Here is a 26981-nt window from a genome sequence, read left to right on the forward strand (position 1 = left end):
GGCTTGCAATCCATGAAGGTCTTGAAGGTACAAACACGTGGTTGCACAGGCGCAGGCTGACCTATAGGGTGAGCTGCGAAAGCTGCAGCCACTGTGTTGAGCAGGTTAGTGAACTGAGCCTGTGTCATGTTGACGTTTCCTCGTCCGCGTCCACTCATTGTCTTCATAACCAGAAAACATAGTATGAGTGTGGTGTCGTAACATAGCGAGAATGAGATAGAAGAGAGAAGGTGTATCTATCTAATCAGGCAAACTAGCATGTGTAGAAACGCAGAAGCGTAAGACAAACAAGCAAGCAAATATGGGTCCGAGCTATGAGGTCAGATAAGTCGAGCCTTGCACTTGGAGTGTAGTGTCGTCACGAGTCACGGGTTATAGTCTGGTTTTTTTCTCAAAAAGATTTTCCCCTTTTTAAAACCAAGTTCACTATAACCAATGGCTCTGATACCAATCTGTCACACCCCCAAAATCCACCTGCGGATAACACCCGCTTCGAGGGCGTGACTGACCAGGATCCAGCCACCAATTATACTGACTAATTAAGTTGATAATAAAAAGTAATACTTACTAACCATAAGATTAGCAAATATCAAGTTCAGAGTTTAAGGTTTCAAGTTCAGACAGTAACAAGTAGCGGAAGCATAAATAACAGTTTTAAACAACGTTCATAAGGTAAGTCATGATAAATGCCCAACACACGGGCAGACGACCACTACACATCCCAAGTAGCTGCTCCAGTCACTGGCCACCTGCAAAGCATGCAGTAAGGGAGTCAACAATAATGCTGAGTGAGTTCACTAGTTGTCCAGTTTTAATTACCAAAAACTCGTTTCACCAGTTAATTTATCCGTTTATACATGCCATGGGGAGCTACCCCAAAAGTTAGCGACTAAACCGTTTTTCCAATACCGAACACTAGGTAACCGTTTGCGTTTCCGCAGGATGCCCCGATGTCAATGTTCTATCATCATTGACGGATGCCTGACTACATTAGTTCACGACCGATCCCATACCATGGCACGGTGTGAGGCTGGTAAAACCTAAATAGCGCTATCAACTAATAACCCGTTCGCCTGGCCCCGGCGACTAATCGGTATTATGTAGTAGGGACTTGAGTGATAGAGTTGCGTTTAGTGCCGTTGGTTGCATTCCGTATAAACAGTAATTAACTAAAAGGTTTCCCAATGACAAGGGAAGGAAAAGTAAGTTTGTTCCCAATAACTAGGGAAGGAATGTAAATGGTATCCCCTTTTCAAGGGGATAGGGTTGCTTTAGTCTCGTGTCCCAAACCACCGGGACGCATGCTTTTAAGTTGTGAACTCACCTTGGGTTGCTCGGTAGATATTTTTACCCGGTCAAGTATGTTGGTCACCACGTCCTAACATGGTTACCAAATATGGGTCAAGTCGGGTACTAGTAAACACATAGTGAACACGTATGGCAAATACATATAGCAAACACGTATAACACACGAACAAACAAACAGTTGGGTCATTGGGTCAGCCCTAACATATAACCAACAGTGACAAACATGCAGTCCAGTCAACAGTAAGCCCAACAGTCAAAAGTCCAATGACCCTAAAACAGTCCAGTCGAGACAAGAGTGACTCGCAACCGAGGTTGCGACTCGTAACTGAGGTCTCGGTCCGTCACGTTTTGATTACGAGTCGCAACCAGAGGTTACGACTCGCAACCAGCAGTTCCGACTCAGTAGCAGTGGTTACGACTCGCAACCGGGTTCGATACACGTTGATTACGACTCGCAACCGGGAGGTCTCGACAAATCCTGCTGTGGTCTCGAGTCGCAACCAAAGGTTCCGACTCGCAACCGTGATTACGTGCACAGAAATCCTTCTAGAACCTGCAAACAGTACTGGCCAATAGAATTGCAATTTCATGAAATCAGATTGTACTATGCCACTAAAACATGTTTTCTTGTCTAACCCTTGTCTAAAATGGATCAAACACACATATTTTTGAATATACAAACCATCTTCAAACTGTTCATCATATAATCAAACAATATTCGAACCACATTCATCATTTAAGCATGAAACCATAAGGTCAAAGAACACATATTTAACACAATCCGTTTTAACATTAATGAGCATAATCGGCATTATTATTCTCGGTTCCTAGCCTAGCATGATTCATCATTAACCAAAATCCATGAGATCAAGCAAATCATGCATACCACTTGGTCAAAATCATCCTAACAAGCATCTAGCATTAACCGAATAACAAAACCATTTAACACAAAACCGGATTATTTTCATTAAGACACAAAATCATTTCAAGCAATCACTTTTATCATCAAACAAGCCTTTTATAGCAACAACATCAATAATCAAGCACTAACAAGCATTTTAGTAACAAGACAAACAACTTGTAGAAATATTCATGCTAACCGGTTAGAAGTAGTGGTCCAAGAATTCGATAAACTAAGCTCCGAAAGATGACCTTGAGCTTGAATCCGCGAGCCTTGATGCTATGGTTGGACCCGAGAGAGATGAGATGGTGAGGAAGTGATCTTGGTTGCTAGAATTCTTAGGGTTTTTAGTGAGAGAGATGAGAGGAGAGTATGAGAGTGTTGTGAGAGGAGTGTTGTAAAAATGGTTAAGGGAGGGGAGGGTTGGTTTATATAGGATCTCGAGTGGGCTTAGGGGTGTTCCGGGTTGGGTTCTCGGTCACAAGGCCTTAACCGGCCCAAACCAAACAACCGGCCCCTTTTGTTGTTCACGGTTCACTCGAGACCGGGTGGTCTCGAGTCGGGTTTGCGGGTCTCGGCTCACATATATACACACTCATGCCTATATATGTATATACATATCATACATACACACAATGCAAGGATCACATAGAACATCAAAACAATACACAACTTTTTTTTTTCATTTAATATATAAGTCATATATATATATATACAAGTAGGTTGAATACAGGAATGGTTGTCCGGGAAAATCCGAAGTGTCACAAAATAGACACTGTATTAAATAAAGTTTGACTTAGTTTCATATAATTTGTTTTCAACATTAATTTATTGGAGCTAAATTTTATACAACTTTAACTAAAAAAGACCAAAAAACCTTGGTCAATGTTGGTGAGGTTTAACTATAATTAAACTGTAAAATGCTACACATTGACCAAATAGATACTCTATTAAATAAATTTGGACTACAATTAATTTTTCACTCTCTTTACAAAGGAAGTTTTAAATTCATGTTAGTTACTTTACACATAAAGAGCGAGAGATTGTCTACGACTAGAAAATTGATACCCTTTTTCGCATAAGTTTTGATTTATCTTCTCGAAGGTTTGTGTTATGTTTGTTAGGACTTACTTTGCTGTTGAATATGAAAGTCGTCTTTTTCTTTGACTTTTAGTTTGTCAATTTTCAAAAAAAAAAACGTAATTTAAAATAACTTAATGTAAAGCCTAGCTTAGTGAGAGAAGATTTTTAATTTAACCAATAAGTTACACATGTGTATGTTTAACAAATGTCAAAGTTAGTACCCAAACAAGTAAAAAAACAGAAAGTTAGTACTCAAACTTGCAACTTGAAAGTCTTAATACCTAAATTTAAGAAACCACAAGGACTAATGGTGTAATTAACTCCCAAATTAATGATCGGTATATAACCTAGTGATAGAATAAACCATACATAACTAGCATATCATTAAAAGATCAGCTTAATCCATACAAACCAATTACAAGATTAATTTCTAACATGTGACCGTATACATCATATGTTCATGATAACCAACAATTAGAAATCACACAAACATAAGTTTTATCATTTAAAACAAACCAATCAACTAAGATTCCTCACACCTAACAATATATAAAGTAGTTACCCAAACATCTTAAAGTTCAACATCACAAAACATATTCAAAACATGATTAAAGGTCCAAGAACACAAGTTAAAAGAACAAATACATCGGTTTGTAACGATTCTAGAGCAATTGACGCACTCGATCTTCGTGCGTTTTATCCATGTATCACGTTATAATGGGTTGGAAGCACCTCCAATCAAGTTCTCAGTCATCTTCTACAGCTCTTTTCTAACTAGCAGTCGTCACATTCTATTTATACTCAATGTTAGGGTTTCCACGACTACGTTCTGATCCGTAACCCTTTAGTGAGTACAGGTTATACCTAACAATAATGGGCCAACATTAGGGTTACTAACTTTTTTTTCGACTAGTGGTACAAGCCGTACTTGATAAATTGTACGCATCATACTCTTCCAAAATTTCTTATTCTTCTTCTTGTCCATAGATCAATCTTCAGATTTCACTTGTAATCGCTTCTTTTTAGGGTTTAATCTGCAAATCCTCAAAACAGTGTAAGTTAACCAATTCAATAAAGATTTGCATACGGACAACATTAAATACAAGTCATTTTACATTGAAAATCGTGTTGTCTTTCAGACACATCAGATACCAAATGTAGGCATCAGAGAGTTGTAGTTGATCAACTAAACATTAACTATTGAACAGTTTCATCATAAATATGGCAAAAAATGAACATGATCAATAACACAATGATAGATAATAACTCATCACAGATTGTGTTTCATTAAGTCAAGTGTTTACAATAATTTATCCCCCGAAATCGTATCTCAACATTAACATTCTCTATGAAATCTTAGAACAATTAATTAATAGATCATGACAAAGTCATTATAAGCAACCTCTAGCAATCAAACTAACTTAATGATTCCCAGTTGTTATAGAATAACTGATCGTTTTACAAACAACTTTTTGCTACAATGAGTGTTACAAAACAATAAACCAATTGTCCTAGTAAACAACTTCTATCTACAATAACAATTGTTCCTACAACAACAGTTCTTCAAATCAACTTTTTTTCTTTAGCTTCAACAGTTGTTTGTTCTAGTAGTTCTTTGTTTTCATCAATCATTTAATTAAGCAAGTGTGACACCCCGATATTTCATATCACCCGGTGGGCCCGGATGGGATATACGTGACTAGATTAATATCAAATACACAAACAGCAAATCGGAAGTCTTGGATTTAAAATACTATTACAAATGTAAATGTCCGAATGTTCAAAAATATAATACAGACGGATAATGTATCAAAAGATGCATAGGCGGATCATAAATTTACAAAATGAGATAACAGACTATTAGGCTTCTATGCAAGGAGTTGCAAATTCCTCTTAAGCATTACCGGACACTTCCAGCCTATTTCGTAACCTTGCAACCTATCACTTAGTCTTTTGAAGATACTTCAGTTTACACAAGTAAATACAAATAACCGACACATTTTGAAAATACTTCAAAATTGTTTTAAGTGCACAAGGCACATGTAATTTTATAAATAACTTGGGACAATAATATAATCTTGTATACAGTTCTACATGCTTGTCAATACATATGGGGCCCGGTACAGAAACCGATAACATGATTAACCGACACGCCACTTTAACCATAAAGGGTATCCCCAATATGGGTAGAAAAATATTTTATAATAGCATTAACATCTGTCGGGTGTATGCCTACACCCCGTGCTTAAGTCATGGCCATTTGCAATTAAATGAGCTGAGGATATCCAGGACACGGTCGCATTAACCCCCAATGTTTAAGTTCTCAAGCAAAACTCATTAAAATGGGTTAAGCGGATTTTCTAGTCATAATCCGATAATATAATAAACACAGCCGATATCAATTTAACTAAGCTTGGTTGCAATCAAATGGATTGCCTAAGTCTGGAATGGATGGTATAATAACCAATTAGAATGTTAATGGGTCTTATTCAAGTTATAGACTTGGACCGATTAACTTAAATTAACGAAAACGGTACCATACGCTTGATTAGGCGATGACCGGATAGAATGTAGTTTAAACCCTCACAAGTACTAGGACTTGTATAATATGGGAACACATGTTTACATTCTGGAATTTGAAATAAATTTGAAAGAATTGACCCGTTTCGGTAAACTTACGTAAACTAGTTATATATGCTCAACCGTACGTGCATAGGCGATATCGGGTGATCGGATGAGCTATAAAAAGTTCAACATGCCAAAATACTTTAATTATGTTATAACATTAGTAAGTTATAAACTTTGTTTGATCATTATGGTTTAAAACCAATTTATGCACCATAAGGGCATTTTGGTCATTAATAGGCATACTATAAGAACTTGTATAAAAACATAGAATTTGATTATGATCAATTAGTATAACCACAGAGGGTTATTCTAAACTATAATATGATCATAATGCAACTAATAATCAGTAGCTAAAGTTGCTAAATCGGGTCAGAATGGAAAGTCAAAGCAAAAGTCAAACTGCTTGACTTTCGGTTGCGAACCGACATGTAAACTGGAAATGATGCGCTGAACATGTTCATACATATTCTAATATTAGTTACCAACTGATATGATGTTAAAAACATGAGTTAAAACCATTACAACTTCATTTTAAAAGTTTTCTAAAAATCTACCGTTTACTTTTTATTAAACATAACTTTGACCCGTCATTTGACCAGCTTAACGTGATTTCCAAGAGGTGCCCTTTTAATGGATTAACACCTACCTTATTACGATCATGTAGCCATGTTCGATTTGAACAATGGATGGAACATAATCTAAATCGAAAGTCAAAGCAAAAGTCAATTTGCTTGACTTTGAGCTAATAAAAGCCTATAAAAATGAAAAGAACTGGAAAGAAGCACTTACTTGTGATCCTTAGAGAAAATAGAACTCAGTGGATGCTCCTTTAAGATTAGGAACTTCCAGATTAGAGTAGAGGAGAAGTTTGAAAGAAATGAGCAAGTTGTTCAAGTGATCAAGGACCCTATTTATAGTTGAGGAGCTTGAATGGAGATCAAGACAGGTGTTAGAGGTGATCTAGGATCACCCTAAGCATCCATGGTTGTGGCAAAAGCTGAGGAAGGGTCGCAAAGTGCGAGATAGGCAGCAATGTTGTAGAGAAACTTGGCCTCCAAATAAAACTGTCACTGGCAGTCGCTTATGGATCGTACACTACAAAAAAAATGCCATTTAGTGGCACACACTTTTAGTGACATTTAGCCTTTGTGCCACTAATTTAGGTTTATAGTGGCACTTTGAGTATGCCACGTTTGATTAACACACACTTTTGGTGGCATATAGTTTTTATGCCGCTAATATAGATTTTTAATGGCACTTTGTGCATGCCACATTTATTTAACACATACTTTTACTGGCATTTACCTTTTATACCACTAATTTATGTTTATAATGACACTTTGCGTATATCATTGATAATTTCAAGCAACTCTAATTTCCTTTATTGAAACCCATATCTGATCTGTAATTCCAAAATGTAAAACAATACTAACAAAAAGAATATATAAAAAACAAACAAAATTTCATCATAGTTAGTTAAGAACCACTGTAACTAATGAATCCATCAATATCCAAAAAAATAGATATGATAAGCCATAATTCATGACAATTTGTGACAACCTGATCCATGCAAATAAGTTATACTACTTTTTTCATTTTTTAAACTCATAATTTAAACACATAAACATTAAAAATGATATATTAAAAAAAATAAAAAGGAGTGATTATATTAGTTTCAAATAGGGGTGCAAACGAGCAAAGGCGAGTCCGAGCTCGACCAGGCTCGAGCTCGAGCTAGATTAACTTATGAGAGCTCGGGCTCGAGCTCAGCTTGTTGGTATTTTCTTAAGCTCGAGCTCGGCTCGTTTATTATCTATAAATTAATATATTAAATAAAAATAATATAAATAGACTTTTTAGGCTCGCGAGCTCGATAAATGAAGCTCGGGCTCGTTTACTAAATAAGCTTATTTTTAGGTTCGAGGTCGGCTTATAAACAAGTTTAAATAAGCTCGGCTCGACTCGGCTCGTTTACACTATGGCTCGTAAGGTTCAACGAGCCTGACGAACTTCACATGTGAGGCTCGAGCTCAAGGTCGATAAATAAACGAGCTTTATTTTTAGGCTCAAGCTCGGCTCGGGCTTGATAAGGCTCGGCTTGTTTTGAGCTTTTTCTCGAGCCGATCTCGAGTAGCTCGCGAGCCACTCGGCTCGTTTGCACCCCTACGTGAAACCGAAACCGGTTATTAAAATTACCCAGTTTGTGCTCCTCTATGTGTCATTGGCCACAACGTATTTCTATATGAAGACAAAACAATGGTTTTAGACCATTAGTCTGTTAAATTCGGTATCTACACACCTAATCTCCATTTTGTTTCAACTTTTCATTTTCTAGACTTTGTTTCTTTCAACATTCGGTTTAGTTATAATTTGCAAGTCATGGTAACAAACTAATGGCACTGCGTGAAGTTTTCTCTGCTCTCCTTTCTCTCTCTCTCTACAACCTTTTACCTTCACCATCATCCAATATACATATTACAAGAAAGCTAATCTAAAACTATAACCGTGGATTGACAATCAGACGACCCAAAGTAAGAAGGGTATTGTTTCCAGCCGTGCTTTTTCAAATATAAAGTAACTAGGGGTATTCCTTTTCAGTCGTTGCGCAACATCACAATTTAGATTCAATTAGGTACGGTTACAAGCATTCCTCATGTTAATAACAGTTTGTCATTAATCTATCATGGCGTTGTTTATAGTGCACCGAACAAAATTTGAGACGCTTATGCGTACAACTTCCTGTCATTAGCATACGGTTTACCATTAGTTACAAGTTTTTCAAAGGTAATCCGTTGCGCTGCTTATGTAAGCAGGCAATAGTGTAGTCAGTACACAGTCGAAGATGTGTTGTTTCCCTGGCAAAATAACCTCTGCACCTACATATATTAAAAACATATATTATTTCAGTATAAATCGCAAAACTAACTCGGAGAAAAAAAAAGAGTAAATTGCGGTTTTGGTCCCTATGGTTTATTAGCCATTGCAATATTTTACAATTTTGAAAAGTATTGCAATTTTGATACTAATGTTTTCATTTCATTGCAATTCCAGTCCACATTACTAACCTCATCCATAACTTAGTTAAAACCAAGTCACATGACTATCATGTGCAGGGGCATTATCGTAAATAACCATAAATATGAAGGAAATAATGTTACTACTTAACTTCTGTTTCTTTCTTCTTCACATCCCAAACCCTAATACATCAGCTGATGTAAACGAATAATTGAAACTATTTAAATGACTAACAACGTGTACGCTGTAACGATTCAGCTGAGTTATTAGTTAACGATGTGTACGCTGCGTGCACATTCAGGTAACGATTTATACGACTAACTATAACTGCTGCTGCGTGTGCTTATAACATGTTTGATGTTGTCAGTTAACGACGTGTACGTTGCGTATAAGGTTTTTTGAACAAAAAATCGGCAAAAAACTGTAGGTTTATTTCAGCGAAAAAATACCAAAAAAACAGCAGGTTTTTATCAGCAAAAAAAAGTAAAAAAATCAAGTTATTTCCACAAAAAAAGCCTAAAAACTGCAGGCTTTTTTCAGCAAAAAAAAACTCTAAAAATGCAGGTTTTTATCATCAAAAAGGTGAAGGTTTGTTCAGCAAAAAAAGCCAAAAACCTGCAGGTTTTTTCAGCAAAAAAAAAACCCAAAAAAATACAGGGTTTTATCCTCAAAAAATGTCAAAAAAGTGCAGGTTCATTCAGCAAAAAAACGGCTAAAAACTGCAGGTTTTTTTCAGCAAAAAAACCCCAAAAAATGCAGATTTTTCAGCAAAAAACATCAAAAAAAGTGCAGCGTTCGGGAGCGTTCTGCAGGTTTTTCGACACTCCAGCGAAGCGGTTTTTTCTGTAAGTTTTATTGACCGGTTTTTTGGATCGGTTTAAAAAAAATCAGTTATTCAGTGTGCGGGCGACGCTGCAGCGTGCGGGCGACGATGCAGCGTGCGGGCGACGCTGCAGCATGCGGGCGACGCTGCAGCGTCCATAAATTTGCGTGCAGCGGATGCTGCTGTGTGTTTATAACCTGCTTCAGCCATGCATAAATTTAACACCCAGTTATGCTTCCGAAACACCCAGTTATGATCGAGAACCACATCCGATTTTGAAGAAAATGGAGATTTGTGTCGCTCATGGGAAACCCTAGGACAATATCACTCAGAACGTCGTATGATTCAAAAAGATGATTTTTGTTCTATTTGTTTGTTTCATTTTATGGTTATTTACGATAATGCCCTTGCACATGATAGTCATATGACTTGTTTTAACTAGGTTATGGATGGGGTTATGTTGTCAAAGACGCAAGGCGCAGGCGAGGCGCATCGGCCTCGTCCGGAGCCTAGGCGCAAGGCGCAAAAAAAGCGTGGGCTTTTTTAAGAAAAGCGCACATAGAGAAAAAAAATATAAAAAATATGCTATGCTTTGAAAATAAATAAGATTCCACATAAAATTAAAAAAACTATTATATATGCCATTTAAGATCATATATAATAGTTTTTGCACGCACTCGGTTTCATTTTTTTCAGTTTTCCTGCTTATCCACTGCGCCTGAGCACCGTTCTTGCGCCTAGGCGCGCGCCTTTTTGCGCCTCAGCAGCGTTTTTTTTCCAAAAAACCCATTTTTGCGCCTAGGCAAGAAAACAAAAAAGATCAGTATCATACCACCAAGCGCTATAGGTGCGCCTCGCTGCGCCCGGGCGCCTAGGCGCGCGCTTTTTGCGCTTTTGACAACATAGGGATGGGGTTAATAAGGAGGATTGAAATTGCAATGAAATGAAAACATTAGTATCAAAATTGCAAGACTTTTCAGAATTGTAAAATATTGCAATGGCTAATAAACCACAGGGACCAAAACCGCAATTTACTAAAAAAAATAGTGAAAGCATGACTTTGCAACCTAATGTGTCCACAATGTAAATGCTTGATTCAGATGTAAGTGAGCCACCAAAGGGTGACTCTGTGCCGCATTATTCACCTTTTTTTCTGCAAGTCCTGCATGCATCATCAACAAACTATATTGACATCTTGAAATTATTAAGCATGTCTAAAGATTTTTAGTTGGTCTTGAATTTGTATATAATTTAGAGGTGGAAATTTTGACTTAGGGTTTATCTATAATCAATATGGGTCAAATGGGTAACTGGTTAAATAGATGTAGTGCAAGAACCTGAGAAATACATCCACAAAGTTTAGAGGGAAATTAGAAGAAGATATAGCTATAGGATTCTCTAAAGTCTAAACCAAACCTGTCTATTTCAGTTTCAAATTTAAAGGTTTCCTACGCAGATTGTCCTTTTCGTTAGCAAAAGAAGCCGTAGAAAGGATTTCAGTTGTGTAACTAGCACTTTTAAAGAAATTGTAACCTGCCATCAGGGCTAAAAATACCTGACCACTTCCCTGAATTTGCCCTCTGTACACTGATCCAAACCCACCCTCCCCTAAAAAACAATCAGGGCTAAAAATACGAGCTATGGCTGCATGCTCACCGAATGTGAAAGTCTGAGAACCAATTTGACCAAATGGCAAAATGATGCCTTTTTTAAATTGACCCATTTTGACTTAAACCCGTTTACATTCAAACATTAACAGAGCATGATCATGATTTGACACCTAATCCAACCCGATTCACATATTTTGATGGCCATTTAATGAATGATGAGAGAGAGATTTACCATCTCACCAGTAACGTATATCAACCTGCTTCTCATCTTTTTTGGACGCCTCATATAGTGCTATATAGTGCTGAAACAGGTTGCGGTTGAGCCCAAATGACATTAAGCACCACTACTGGTTCAGGCAGGCATGTATGCATCTGTATACCTGAATAGATCATATCAAACCCATTAATCATAACCTTGACTCACCCACTAAGTTTCATATTAAACCCGTTAATCATAACTTTGACTCACCCTAAGTTTCATATCAAACCCATTAATCAAAACCTTGACTAACCCTCTAAGTTTCCTATTAAACACATAAATCAAATTCAAAGAAACTCATAGGGGCAGAGGAACTCACCATCCACAAACACAACTCCAGCCACTGACTCCGATATATCCACAAGAGTTTTTGTGGGTTTAATCATCCCACCATGCACAAGTACCTCCTTTTCTCCCTTAACTGCAACTATAAGTTCACTAACCTAAAAAAACCAATAGCATTAAGAATTAAAAACCAGTTCAGTGTATAATTATGGTCGGTATATGATAGGTTAGAAAGTCAACTGATCTAACTATGGTCAAATGTACCATATCTAGTAGTATCATATTCAAACAGAAAGTCAGCATTCTAAGTGAACTAAATCAGAAAGTCGACCTCATAGGTTAACATCCTAAAGTCAACATACTCACCACATAATACTAAATTCCGAAAACAAAGTTACATCAAAGGTTTACAACATAATATTTGTAACTAATTAAAAAAAAAGACTCATCGTCGTTTTCTTCAACATCTACTTCATGTTCCATATCAGGTGTAATGTCAATGCCATCTTCACCATCATCCCCAATCCTATGCAAATTAGGCACATTAAATGTGCAATCATCAAGAACTCCCATGTCAAATACATCTCTTACTTTTACAAATCTGACAACCTCCCAGTCTTTATGCTTGGGATCTGTGACATAGAACACCTTATCAACTTGTGCTGCCAATACAAATGGATCATCAGTTAAACTAGCCCCTGTATGTGCCTTGTATGAGAAATTTACCAATGTTACACCATTATCTATCTTGTAGCCCCTATTGATATCAACCCATTCACATTTGAATAAAACTACTCGTATTTGACCTGAGTAGTTTAACTCAATAATGTCATTCAATTTACCATAGTAGTTAACCACGCCTTGAACAGGCCTTCTATCTCGACTACTAGCGTAATTTTCACCTTCTACGGTAACAACAACACCACTGTTTTGGGTTTTTAGTGACTTCTCTCGACTTTTTGTATGAAAACGATAACCCTTAACAAGGTATCCAGAGTATCGATTCACACTTCTAAGCGGACCACGAGCAAGCCATTTTAGATCTTCAGTTACATCATCACCTTGCTCTTCCATACGTGCAACCTACAACAGAGTTGTTAATAGTCATTTTATTAAGATCCCAAACAATAAATTATAACGTATCCATAGTATTTATTTTGAATTACCCTTTTCTTGAACGAGTAAGCAAACTGTTGGCCATGAATCTTGTTCATTTCATAATCTGGTATCCGACGAGAACCGTATTGTCCCTTGACTATCCGTTTGTGTTCCCTTAAAAGAAAATTGATATTACTATATATTTTTGTGATAGATGAATGAAGAGCAAGAGTAACTAAGAGCAAACACAAATTATCTTACTCTCGAAAAGGTGTAACTGACTCAACATTGAATAATACATAGCGATGTGCTTGAGTGAGAGACTTCTCATCAATGTCTGAATTTGAAGATCTCCTTCTTTTGCGAATAGGTACTCCCAAATCCAATTTACGACCTAAGGCACGACCAGGGCAAAGATTGTTGGATTCTTCAATGTGATTTTGGTGACCCTCATCATCGTTCCTAACTGCTCTAGTAAAAACAGTTTCTACTTTGGATAGATATCTAGAGCAAAATGTTATACTTTCCTCAGCTAAATACCCTATATACACTCGTATATGACTACGAGTTACTATGTTTGATAATAATTTACCACTGTTGCCTGTCATTTTAACCAACATTGATTATGGTTGACCAAATTTTACTTAATTGACCTTAACTGGTCACCACCAACTCTAATCCATCATCAATAACCATAGTCAACCAACATTAATCCTAATTGACCACAATTGGCCATCTATGACCTTGATTTACCTTTATTGGTGATAATAGAACATCAACCGCCCTAATTCACCATCATTTGCCTTAAATTATCATCAATATTTTTAGTTGACTGTTATTTATAATCATGATATATCAGCATGATGGGTTGTAATGGATCCATTATAAGTCAATAACACTCCATAAAGAAGTCACAATGGGTCATATACACCCGCATATGACTATAAGCCACTGTGTTTGATAATAATGTACCACTAGAATATCATTTTAACCAACATTGATTGTGGTTGACCAAGTTTATCTTAATTGGTTACCATTGACTAATCCACCACCAATGACTCTAATCGACTACCATTAATCCTAATTGACCATAATGGGACATCCATGACCTTGAATTTAGTACTTTTGGTTCTGGTACCGAATTTATCCCTACATGTTATGTAACATAGATTAATGAGTTGATTGCCATTTTAGTCCCTGTGGTTTGGGCCATTTTGCCAGTTTAGTTCAAAGGTTTCATTTTTAACATCTGGATCCAAAAAGGTTTCGTTGTTGCCATTTTGGTCCAACTGACTTAACCCCATCCAATGAACTCTGTTACTCAGGGGGCAATTTTGTCATTTCCTTTTTAATTTATTTAAAACAATCAAACAAATTTAACAAAAACCCTCAACTCAGCCTCATCTTCCACTAAATCTTCTTCCCTGCGGTACCCTCCAAACCCAGGTCACATAGATTTTCCGGTCACCCATTTCGTTGTATTACAAGACAAACCACCACCATCCACAACCGTTGGCCCACCGGAAAAACTAGAAGATGTAGATGTTGATGGTTGCTCAGATCCAAGACCCACTCCACACCGGCACCACCACCCACTCCAACCGCCGCCTGAAACCATCGCCCCATCCCCCTTCTAGTGAAACCCCTTTTCATCGACGAGCCAAATCCTGTTGAATATCTTACATCCAACACATCGTCTTCCTCAGGTTGGATGAAAAAACCCATCATTCTTGATGAAAAACCATCACTGCCTGCCACTTTGGGAACTCCGACGAACCCTTCGGCGTCCGATCCGACACCATCTCATAACACCACCGTTCACCCATCGTTAACCACCATCTCATAACACCACCATTCACCAACATCTTAGACCACCGTTGAACGGTTCACCAAAATCAAAATCAAACCCAAATTCAAACCAAATATCAAAATCAGACCCAAAATCAAACCACCGATGCTCTTGGATTCCCTTAGTCGTCGGAAAACTATCGGAGCCTTAGGGTTCTTAGTCTGTTACCACTGGCTAGATCGTTTCTCGGAACTCACCAGAACAACCCCAGTCGCTGAAGAAGGCACAGTGCAAACTCACCGGAACCCTAAGTTTATTGCCAGAAACACGAACCACCGTCAACGGTGGTGGTGGAACCCTAGCCGCAGGTGTTTAACCCAATTGGCCCATAGAATCTGTTGCAACCTACAAGTATCAAAGCCAATCGGAGGTGGAGATGGGTGGCAGTGAGTGGCATAGTGACCAGGCAGTGGTGGAGAGGGAGGCGGTGGTGGAGAGGGAATCCGGAGGTGGAGGTGAGTGTATCAGGGATAGCTTTGTATGTATATAATCATATGTTATATATTATAACAAAGAAATGGTTTTAACAATCATAAAAATAAAGTGAAATTTAAAAAAAAATATGAAATGACAAAATTGCCCCCTGAGTAACAGAGTTCATTGGATGGGGTTAAGTTAGTTGGACCAAAATGGCAACGACGAAACCTTTTTGGATCCAGATGTTAAAAATGAAACCTTTGGACTAAACTGGCAAAATGACCTAAACCACAGGGACTAAAATGGCAATTAACTCTAGATTAATCGTCTAAAACCATTGTTTTGTGCTCATATAGAAATTCGTTGTGGCCAGTGACACATAGAGGAGCATAAACTGGGTAATTTTAATAACCAGTTTCGGTTTCACGTTTTAAGGGTTGGAACGGGTTCTAGTTCCGGTTATTTAACCAAAAAACTATACTCTATGTGCATGGTTCCGGGTAGGGTTCACTTTCGGTTCTTAAGAAACCGAGTATTAAAATAACCTATTTTTGGGTTTTCCTATACCTTATTTCCGAGTTTTTAGTACTCTATTTCCAGGTTTAGTAATACTCTATTGCGTTTGATTCAATCGCAATGCAACTATAGGATAGATTGAGTTCAATCGGATACTTCAAAACGTGCGTTTCCATATCGTTAACACATCACATAATGCTTGGATTAATCCATTCGATATTTGCGAGGTACCCGTGCCGCAAAGCACGCGTGTCTTATTACTAGTTATAACATATAGTAGAAGGATGGAAACTAAAATAGTATTATTACTAACACAATCGTTGTTTGTAAATTATATGTATAGTGATATATTAGAATCTTTTTATATAATACTCAGGATACTAAATAAAAGAAAAATGAATACATATATTTGATATTTAGAATAAGATTAATATCTGGACTTAAAAAGTAATTTACCCTAATAATAATAATAATAATAATAATAATAATAATAATAATAATAATAATAATAATATGACGCGTGGTGTGACCGCCCCCAAATAGTAATATAAACACTATTTATTTGATTTGGTTTATTAATAGATAGAGATAGAGATGAGTAAAAAAGTTTATTTAAATTTTAATACTTATCTTTTTAACTGGGATACAGGTTATTAAAGAGATTAGGCGGCAATTAGAATTAAAAGCTTTTGTTTTCCCTCTTTCTCATTAAAACCGCTATGAAACCGCATTTCTCAACCTAGTTCAGTGATCCGGGGGAAATTAGAACTTGACGAACTTGTTCATTCGCTGGAAGGAGTCAACTGCCAGTGAGTGATCGAAGGGTTACCATTGGTTCAATCGCAACCTCAACCACCTTCAATTTTAGGTCAGTAAATTGTAAAAGATAGATGATTATGTTCTATTTAAATATGTTCAAAGAAACAATCTTGCTGAATTCGGCCATGTAGATTTTGAAAAGAGCTGTACACAATTGTTGTGTTCATTATGAGTAGATAAGTTCATACATATACATATTCTTTTGGTTTACATCAGGTCCAATTGTCATGCCAAAACAAGGCTGAATCGCCCTTTCCAATCACACTTGATGTATTTATTGAGATCCAAATTAACTTTCCCAAACTCCTTGTTAACTGCTGTGGTATAGTCTAAACCCCGTCATTGCTGCTCGGAACAAGGGGTGCAAACGAGTCGAGCCGAGTCCGAGCTCAACCAGGCTCGAGCTCGGCTTGATTCGAGCTTTATTTCTAATTAAACTTGAGCTCAACTCGAAGGTAATTTTGAAGCTCGAAATCAGCTTGTGCTAGACTCGTTTAGTATTTATTAATTAATTTATATTAATTATAACTATTATTATACATATAATTTAGTTATTTTTTTCTATTTATATAAATGGTAATTATTATTATATAAATATATGTTTAATATAAAATATATAAATAGAAAGCTCGTTTAGGCTCGCGAGCCGGCTCGAGCTCCATAAGCAAAGCTCGGGCTCGTTTACTAAACAATCTACTTTTAGGCTCGAGCTCGAGCTCGTTTAAGCTCGGCTCGTTTGAACTTTTTTTCAAGCCGAGCTCGAGTAGCTCAGCTCGTTTGCACCCCTACTCGGAATCACATTAGTGCAGCCAATGTTACCGTCGCCTTAACTACTAGGGCCCAAAGTTGGGAGCCAAAGGCCTTGATACGCCACCACCAGTTGGAGATCAGGCCCATATTCAGTTCCTTGATGTTGATACCTAATATGCGCAACCCTCGTTTCTTCTTCGAACCTTATAATATTATATACTAAATATTGTTATTGTATTGTATGTTTTTGAATAGACAGTATGGGTAGGCGCAAACAACTACATATCACTTCTACGGACAACAGTAAAATGCAACATTATCCATCAAATTCTCATGATGCACAAGGTACTAATGCAAATTATCCGAATTCTTTGATGTAGAGGGGGCATTCTTGACCCAAAGCCTTCCAAGTGGGTCAGTTTGGGTTGCTTTTAAAATTATGTGAGTTGGTTTGGCTAAGATATTTTAATTAAATGGGTCACAATGGGTCACTTGAAATTCCATCTTGTTATTTTCGGGTCAAAGCGGGTCGACAACATTAAAGAAATGGGTCGATGTGGGTTAGTGTCTTAAATAAACGGGCAGGTTTCGGATCGGAGTGGGTTCAGTTCAAATTGAGTTTCTGGCCGAGACGGTTTCGGCACGACGTAGGTTTTGGATTGGAACGGGGTCGGTTCGGGTCGGGTTTCGGGCCGACACGAGTTTCTGCATGGGACGGGTTTCGGATCACAACGGGTTTTGGGCCGACATGAGTTTCCGCACGAGACGAGTTTCGGGTCGGGACGAGTTTCGTACGTTTCGACGCGAACCATTTTCGACGCGAACCGTTTCGACCCGTATCCCTAATACATGCAGACCTGTATAAGCGTTATTACATCTGAAACTGATTCACATCTCAGTATTCTATGAGTAACGACTGAAATTGTTATACACTGAATCTAATTAACGACTGAAAAGTTAAATTTTGTTGTCGTTGATCGAAATGATAACAGAAAAAATTTAAGTCTGAATTGAGTACATAGTGAATTCAGTTTGTTTCGATTAGTTTCTGTTGATTTTAGTGAAATCAGTTTCAGTGATTGTGAATTCAGTTGATTGTTTCGATTAGTTTTAGTTTTTTTTAAGAACAAAATCAGAACATCGATATTAGATCTGTTTCTTGTATGTTTAAATTGGCTGAAAGAATATTTTGAATCGAAATCAGATCAGTTTGATGATTAAGATCTGAGTTTGGTTCAAAGAAGGAACTAAATCAAAGAAAATCTAGTTATACACGCATATCACGGCTTATTTTAGTTATGAATCTGAGTCGTGTTGTTGCTGTTATTTACAAAGTTAATCTGGATTTGATTTGGGTTCAATACTCGACATATTATATTGGATTTTACGGGTTTACTGCTGATCTATCAGCTGACTTTTCAATGTTAATGGCGTCTGCGACAGCTAACTCGATTTCTGCAGTCGGGTTTTCGAACGTAGAAAAAGACTGATTTAGTTTGATAGTTGCAGCTTGCGTCTGTGATTAGAAAACAAAAAAGAATTCACGGCTGAATCTGAAATAAACGGGTGAAAAGATTAGTGATTAGGATCGATACAAGTGTTTGCAGCCGGTTATCATTTAGAGTGAAAGGGAGTTATGCGGGACTGTATCTCACAGAAACTTTTTCGAAGGTTACCAACCCGGACCCGTTTTAACCCGACAAAATTGCCCCTTGATGTACAATCACTTTAAAAAAATCATTTTTTTAACCAACCCGAAACCCGTTCCGACCCGAACCCGTTCCGACCCGAACCCGTTCCGACCCGAACCTGTTCCAACCCGAACCTGTTTGACCCGAACCCGTTTCGACCCGAACCAAAACAACCCTTTTTTTAATTGACCCGTTTGGACACGAACCCGTTTCGACCCGAACCTGTTTTGACCCATGACCCGACCCGACCGATCCGTATTGTTTTTTTTTTTTCTTCTTCTCATTGGTTAGTTTTTGACTTTGACTAGGTAATGTGTACATGGAAGCTAGACCAGCGAGGATTCAGGAGAACAAAAAAAGACTACGAGAATTAGGAGTTAAAAACGTTGTGGACTCTATGACAAGTTTGGTAGACAGTAACAAAATGAAGAAAAAAACAGTGAAAAGGAACACTCGTGCGGGGGATGTAGATTATATTCCAAATCCAGATCCAGGTGATGATTCTGAGGAAGATAACCAACAAGTTGGTAGAAGTATTGTAGTATCCAAAAAGGTAATATGATTATTCAAACTTTGTTTATTTTGAGTAAATTGCTAAAATCGTCCCTGACGTTTATTCACATTTGCTAGATCCATCCAAAAAAGGTTTTTTTCTCATAGGAACCACTAAGGTTTCAAAAAAGTTACTAAATTCATCCAAAATGACTAACACCCTAACAAAACTAACTTGATAGAGGGGTAATTTAGTCATTGTCTTAATATATAATTTACCCTTTTTTAAGAGTTATATCTTGCCCCCCACCCTTTTATAAACAAAACCCTAAAACCCAATTTTTGAAGCTACGACCTCACGATGTATCCGTTTACAACGAAGATAAAAATGATTAACTAGACTTGCCTCCTCATCTAGTCTTCTCCAAATCATAGACATATCCATTACTGACTTGGAGCATATAGGACAGGAGAATCTGTTGAAAAAAAAAAAGAATTAAATTTTAGTAAAAATGCAAAAAGATAAATACATGAACCAAAGAATCATATAAATACTTACTTATTATGGCTTATCATCTCGTTACAACATTGAGAGCGCATTGTGTGTCCACATTTCATGACAATAGTGTCTTTCTGTGAGTCGAATAGGTACTGAAAATGCAGTGGTGGATACATTGTAACTTCGAATGTTCGTTCAAAACGCAATGAGTGGTTACAACTTACAAATAAATGTAAAACGGATACATCGTTGTTCATTTGTGTTCGTTCAATTATGTCAATAGAAATTCTTTGAAACAACGATGTATCCGTTTACAACAACGCATGATGCGACAGTGGTGTGTTAAACACCTGCATTACAGCTGATCATAAGTTGTTTCAAGACCTGTTTGTTTGACCCATATCAGCTGGCCTGTAACTAACATACCTGTAATCTATCTAGCTGGCCTTCAACTAACAGACCTGTAAGTTGTTTCAAGACCTGTTTGTTTGACCCATATAGATGATTGATGAAAATATATAATGCACACCCAAATAGATGATTGAAAAATATTTATTCGTTGTTGAAAAGATTGAAGTTGGTGCTAGCAAGTCCTTTGGATGTGCAATCTTATAAACACCATAAAACTAAAAAAATCACAATGTCTAGCTAGCACATTGCCTTCTGCTTGAAATCAACAATCGAAGGATTGATTTAATTTCAGTCCACTGATTTGATATAAGTTTTGATTTGATTCAAGTCCACTAACAATAGCTTTAATAGCTTTGATGTTTTCGCTGCATTTTCCATTAAGGGGAAATTAAATATATTAAGACAATGACTAAATTAACCCTCTATCAAGTTAGTTTTGTTAGGGTGTTAGTCTTTTTGGATGGATTTAGCAACTTTTTTGAAACCTCAGTGGTTCCTATGAGAAAAAAAACCTTTTTTAGATGGATCTAGCAAATGTGAACAAACGTCAGGGATTTTAGCAATTTACTCTTTTATTTTATATAGAAATGTGATCTAATGAAAATAAATTTGTTTTAGCGACACCATTCACAATATATTCCACCAATGTCCATGAGTAGAGCTGCTAATCTAACGAAACTAGGTCGGGTGCTTGCTCCAAATGTCTCCCAAAAGGTTCCGTCTACTTCAAATGCAACAAAACCGAATAAAGAAGGAGCAAAGAGAAGGATGATTCTTGTTGATGAGGATGATGATGAGGACGTGGAAATATTCCAAGGTATTATTTTGTTAATCTTAAAGTTTATTCAGTTAAAAGTACCTTTATATTGATTTACTCTTCTATGCTTTAAGAAGGTAATAAAGTGGATAAGGAAGTAGATGGTGTTGATGAAGATGATGAGCATGGAGACATGGCAGATCATAACTTTTCTGAAGATGAAAACAATGATCAAGAACAATTGCATGGCCCTGAAAAAGATAAAGCAACAGGTTCTGATTAAACTTAGTATACATGTGTATGTATTATATTTAGGATACTTGTATTTCTTATTTTTAACAGCCAAACACAACTTTTATTCCACACCACGTCAAAAGAATTACAACAGTACCCATTAGCAAGATGCTAACAAGGCACCAGCAACCAGCATGACCCATAAAACCACCCTTGACTCACCAGTACATTGATATTATACTACCCCCATCCCATCTCCTTAGAGTAATGAGAAACGTAAGCTGCTTTGTCTTTAAGCGGTTGAAATAGGCACAAGAACCGGACCTTTAGCGCATCTCCCTAGGTCCAATTGTCATACCAAAACAAGGCTGAATCGCCCTTTCCAATCCCACTTGATGTATTTATTGAGATCCAAATTAACTTTCCCAAGCTCCTTGTTAACTGCTGTGGTATAGTCTAAACCCCGTCATTGCTGCTCGGAATTAGGGGTGCAAACGAGTCGAGCCGATCCCGAGCTCAACCAGGCTCGAGCTCGAGCTCGTTTAACATATGAAAGCTCGAGCTCGTTTAACATATGAAAGCTCGAGCTCGGCTCGATTCGGGCTTTGTTTCTAATTAAACTCGAGTTCGACTCGATAATTTTTCAAGCTCGAACTTGGCTCGTGCTAGACTCGTTTAGTATTTATTAAATAATTTATATTAATTAATAATTATTATACATATAATTTAGTTATTTTTTTCTATTTATATAAATGGTAATTATTATTATATAAATATATGTTTAATATAAAATATATAAACAGAAAGCTCATTTAGGCTCGCGAGCCGGCTCGAGCTCGGTAAGCAAAGCTCGGGCTCGGGCTCGTTTACTAAACGAGCTTCTTTTTAGACTCGGGCTCGAGCTCGTTAAAGTTTGGCTTGTTCGAGCTTTTTTTCAAGCCGAGCTCGAGTAGCTCGGCTCGTTTGCACCCCTACTCGGAATCATTTTAATGCAGCCAATGTTACCTCGCCTTAACTACTAAGGCCAAAAGTTGGGAGCCGAAGGCCTTGATACGGCACCATCGGTTGGAGATTAGACCCATATTCAGTTCCTTGATGTTGATACCTGATATGCGCAGCCCTCGTTTCTTCTTCGAACGCACTTTGTTTCTTGCATGTTATTATAATATTATATACTAAATATTGTTATTGTATTGTATGTTTTTGAATAGACAATATGGGTAGGCGCAAACAACTACATATCACTTCTACCGACATCAGTAAAATACAAGATTATCCAGCAAATTCAAATTCTGATGCACAAGGAACTAATGCAAATTATCCGAATTCTCTGATGTATTTTTTTTTCTCTCCTCATTGGTTAGTTTTTGACTTTGACTAGGTAATGTGTACATGGAAGCTAGACTAGCGAGGATTCAGGAGAACCAAAAAAGACTACGAGAATTAGGAGTTAAAAACGTTGTGGACTCTATGACAAGTTTGGTAGACAGTAACAAAATGAAGAAAAAACCAGTGAAACGGAACACTCGTGCGGGGGATGTAGATTATATTCCAGATCCAGGTGAAGATTCAGGTGATGATTGTGAGGAAGATAACCAACAAGTTGGTAGAAGTATTGTAGTACCCAAAAAGGTAATATGATTATTCAAACTTTGTTTATTTTATTTTATTTAGATTGACATCTAATGAAAATAAATATGTTTTAGCGACACCATTCACAATATATTCCACCAATGTCCATGAGTAGAACTGCTAATCTAACGAAACTACGTCGGGTGCTTGCTCCAAATGTCTCCCAAAACGTTCTGTCTACTTCAAATGCAACAAAACCGAATAAAGAAGTAGCAAAGAGAAGGATGATTGATGACGAGGAAGAGGAAATATTTCAAGGTATTATTTTGTTAATCATAAAGTTTATTCAATTAAAAGTACCTTTTATATTGATATACTCTTCTATGCTTTAAGAAGGTAATAAAGTGGATATGGAAGTAGATGGTGCTGATGAAGATGATGAGCATGGAATCATGGCAGATCCCAACTACTCTGAAGATGAAAACAATAATCAAGAACAATTGCATGGCCCTGGAAAAAATAAAGCAACAGGTTCTGATTAAACTTATTAACAAAATTATGTTCTCTTTCAATAGTACATATAAGTTTTTTCGAACATCTAATGGTATATGCATTCCACCGATGGTCCTAGTAAAACATAAAGCAAAATTATTCCACTTCCACGCATCATCCCCCAAACTCATCTTCACTTGTTTATCTTCACTTGCTTTAGAACTTGGTGTCCAATTGTTAGTACAAAAGCTCACTATGTTGCCTACACCAACAATATCTTGCAATTTGCAAAAATATTGACCTTTTACTTCAGCGACTCGTTATCTATATATAACTAAATTACCATTATTATTGTGACTTCGTGAAGATGATAATACACATAGACTATGTTTTTTATAGGTCTTATTTTATCGAAACTTGTTTAGGTGCTCCCAAAAAGGTTAGAGGTCATACCCAAAAGGCCGAAATATGGAAAATGAATACTACTGAAAGAATAGATGTCACATTTAACGACCATGGACAACCAGTGGGGGAAGAAGGCAAAGAACTTGTTCAGTATCTTGGGACACTTGTGAGGATGGCTGATCATGTATCAATTGAGTATTCTGACTGGAGAAAAGTTCCTATGAAAAATAAAGAGGATATGTATTCGCTTGTTAAGGTATGTCTTTTATCAAACATGATATGCATCCATTCATTAAGGTAAGAGGTATACACTAACATATTGCAACTTTTTGTAGTCCAAATTTGCTATTCATCCAGTTGAAACAAGTGAGATTAAAGAATGGATATTCCAAAACATGGGGAAAAAATGGAGAACGTGGAAAGGTGTATTAAAGTCACGTGGATATGATCCAAGCCTTACTATTGACGAAATTGTGACGCAACAAACTAATAATGACAATAGAGTGAATCCAACTCAATTTAAAGAACTTGTTACTCGTTGGTTCACTCCGAAATTTCAGGTAACAATGATATGTAAATTTGATTTCTTATGCAATATATATAATTTTGAAACTAGATGAAAGAAATCCTATCATGTGTTAAATTACCATTTACTATAGACTACATGCGCTGCAAAAAGATTGAGTCGCTCAAAGATGAAGGAGCCTCATGTAACCGGGACAAAGTCGTTTGCTAGACTTGCTCATGAAGTGGTATTATTCTAGTTATTTTGACATATTATTGTAAAATTTAGTTTTTCATTTCTGTTACTAATCATTAAGCAAAAATTATAGGCAACAAAGAATGATGGTGTATACCCGACCCGAGGAGAAATGTATATAACAACTCGCACTCGTAAAGATGGAAGTTTTGTTGATGATAAAGCAGCTAATGTTGTGGTAATGTATTTTTATGCGTTAAAATATTTTTACATATCATGTGCGTGTTCACTTTTTTATAAGCTTACCTATATTATTATGTATTTAGGCTTCACTAAAAGCTATTGCAAGTGACTCTGCAAGCAAACATATAGATCCGCATGATTTTACAAATGATGAATACTCAAAAGTTAAAGGCCCGGAGAAAAGAGGGTATGTTCGATTAGTTGGAAGAATGCCAGCCACAAAAAGTAAAGGTGATTCTTCGACTAATTCACATACTATTCATCAGCTTCAGAGTGTTGTGAACGTTATGATGAACATTATCCAAGAACGTATCCCCGATGCAAACTTGCCTACAGTTCTTAGCAATATGAACATACAGGTACTTACATACATGTACTACTATGTGGTCTTTTACATATATATATCTATGTATTAGCATTTATTCTCATTAAAATTTTTTAGGTCCCCCGCGTCGGTTCTTCGGCTCCTAGCAACTCTTTACCTAGTAACGAATTATCATCTTCAAGAAGTGACGATATTGATGACAGAGCTGAAAACATGTGAAGCCTTGGAGGAATAGAGATAACAAGATTAATGGATTGCTTGGCACTAAGTTTTTTTAGAGTATGATTCGTATCGAAAGAACGTTTTGACTTCTTTTGTAGACATTAATTTGTTTTCTAACACTTATAGTATGTTTTGGATCGAACTTTTAGTTGAAGTTATGACATTATTATTTTGCTACATGTTTTCATTTTTATTTCTATATTATATCGTAAATAAATAACAGCTAAATTAATGAAATTAATATGATAAATGTTTATAGTGGCATTTTATTTTCGTGGCAAAAATTATGTGTCACTAAAAGTAGTATAGATATATTACTAGGATTAGTTTTTACTGGCATAAAAATTGTGCCACAAAAAGTTTGTTTTTTTATATTGTGGCTAAAAGAAAAGTGCCACTAATAACTAAAAGAATTATAGAGGCACACTAAAAAGTGCCACTAAAGCCTTTTAGTGGCACTGCTTCTAGTGACACTTTTTTTGTGTGCCACTCATTCCTTAAGGGGTCTTTGGTGGCACTTTTATGGATTTTTGTGGCACTTTTTGTGTGTCACTAAATGACAGTTTTTTTGTAGTGGTATGACCTTCTGGCTTACGGTCTGTAAGCCTTGTAGGCGCACACAGATTTCAAACCCCTTACAGACCGTAAGCTATAAAGCTTTGCAGTCTGTATCCGCTACTTAGAGTCAAAAAGTAATATATGCTTGCGGTCCGTAAGCACAAAGGCTTACGGTCCGTAAAGGGGCACTCAGAGGCCATTAATTGGCATGTTGACACCTTTAGTCCCTCCACATTCATAGTTTCAATATTTGACAAAAGTATTCCCTCTCGTCCAAATTATTACACATAATTGAGATTATGGACACGTGTCATTGTATAACTCGATATGAATTTACGATGTGTTACATCCTCACCCCCTTAAAAGAAATCTCGACCTCAAGATTTTATTTAAAAAGATGGGGGTACTTTTGTCGCATAGTGGACTCAACCTCCCATGTATACTCGGGGCAACGACAGGCATCCCATTTAACCTTTACAATAGGTATTAACTTCCTTCGAAGCTTTTTGACCTGTCGATCCTCGATCGAAATCAGTTTCTCAACAAACCTCAGGTTTTTATCAATTTGCACATCGTGATGTGACATTGCTAGCGCCTCATCGGCTAGACATTTCTTTAAATTGTAGATGTGGAACACATTGTGAATTCCACTAAGCTCCTTCGGCAGCTTAAGCGTATAAGCTACTGATCCGACACATTCGATTATCTCGAATGGTCAAATATATCTTGGGCTCAACTTGCTCTTCTTTCCAAAACGCATCACGCCTTTCCAGGGTGATACCTTCAATAAGACTTTGTCCCCCACTTGGAACTTAAGAGGTTTACGCCTCTTGTCTGCATAACTTTTCTGCCTATCTCAGGCAGCTTTGAGACAATCACGGATTTGCACAATCTTATCCGTGGTCTCTAGGACAATCTCTGGTCCAGATAGTTGGGCTTCCCCAACTTCAACCCAACAAACGGGCGTCCTACATTTTCTCCCATACAAGGCTTCAAAAGGAGCGACCTTGATGCTAGTA

General features: G+C 37.0%; 2 protein-coding genes and 1 long non-coding RNA gene across 4 annotated transcripts; 2 read left to right on the top strand and 1 right to left on the bottom strand.

Moving 5' to 3' along the window:
* Window positions 1-8476: 8476 nt before the first annotated feature.
* LOC110941697 lies at window positions 8477-13542 on the bottom strand. Of its 2 annotated transcripts, XR_002594357.1 has the most exons (7): window positions 13272-13542; window positions 13079-13184; window positions 12177-12995; window positions 11947-12070; window positions 11601-11748; window positions 10826-10920; window positions 8477-8796 (listed from the first exon to the last, which is right to left on the bottom strand). It is a non-coding gene; the product is annotated as an uncharacterized LOC110941697 (long non-coding RNA). The 2 variants fall into 2 exon arrangements; XR_004894559.1 differs by having other exon boundaries at window positions 11947-12995.
* A 3068-nt stretch (window positions 13543-16610) lies between these two features.
* On the top strand, window positions 16611-24734 carry LOC110943858. Its single transcript, XM_035990011.1, has 9 exons — window positions 16611-16660; window positions 17617-17706; window positions 19361-19605; window positions 21073-21271; window positions 21349-21483; window positions 23935-24170; window positions 24250-24474; window positions 24574-24666; window positions 24708-24734. The coding sequence occupies exons 2-9, from the start codon at window positions 17622-17624 to the stop codon at window positions 24732-24734; spliced, it is 1245 nt and encodes a 414-aa protein (XP_035845904.1). The 5' UTR covers window positions 16611-16660; window positions 17617-17621.
* Window positions 24735-24752: 18 nt separating this feature from the next.
* On the top strand, window positions 24753-25583 carry LOC110939332. Its single transcript, XM_022181020.2, has 3 exons — window positions 24753-24852; window positions 24941-25216; window positions 25300-25583. Exons 1-3 carry the CDS (start codon window positions 24787-24789, stop codon window positions 25399-25401), a joined length of 444 nt encoding a protein of 147 aa, XP_022036712.1. The 5' UTR covers window positions 24753-24786; the 3' UTR covers window positions 25402-25583.
* Window positions 25584-26981: the final 1398 nt, after the last annotated feature.

The sequence above is a fragment of the Helianthus annuus genome, chromosome 5 (genome assembly GCF_002127325.2).
Source record: "Helianthus annuus cultivar XRQ/B chromosome 5, HanXRQr2.0-SUNRISE, whole genome shotgun sequence".
Classification (NCBI taxonomy): Eukaryota; Viridiplantae; Streptophyta; class Magnoliopsida; order Asterales; family Asteraceae; genus Helianthus; species Helianthus annuus.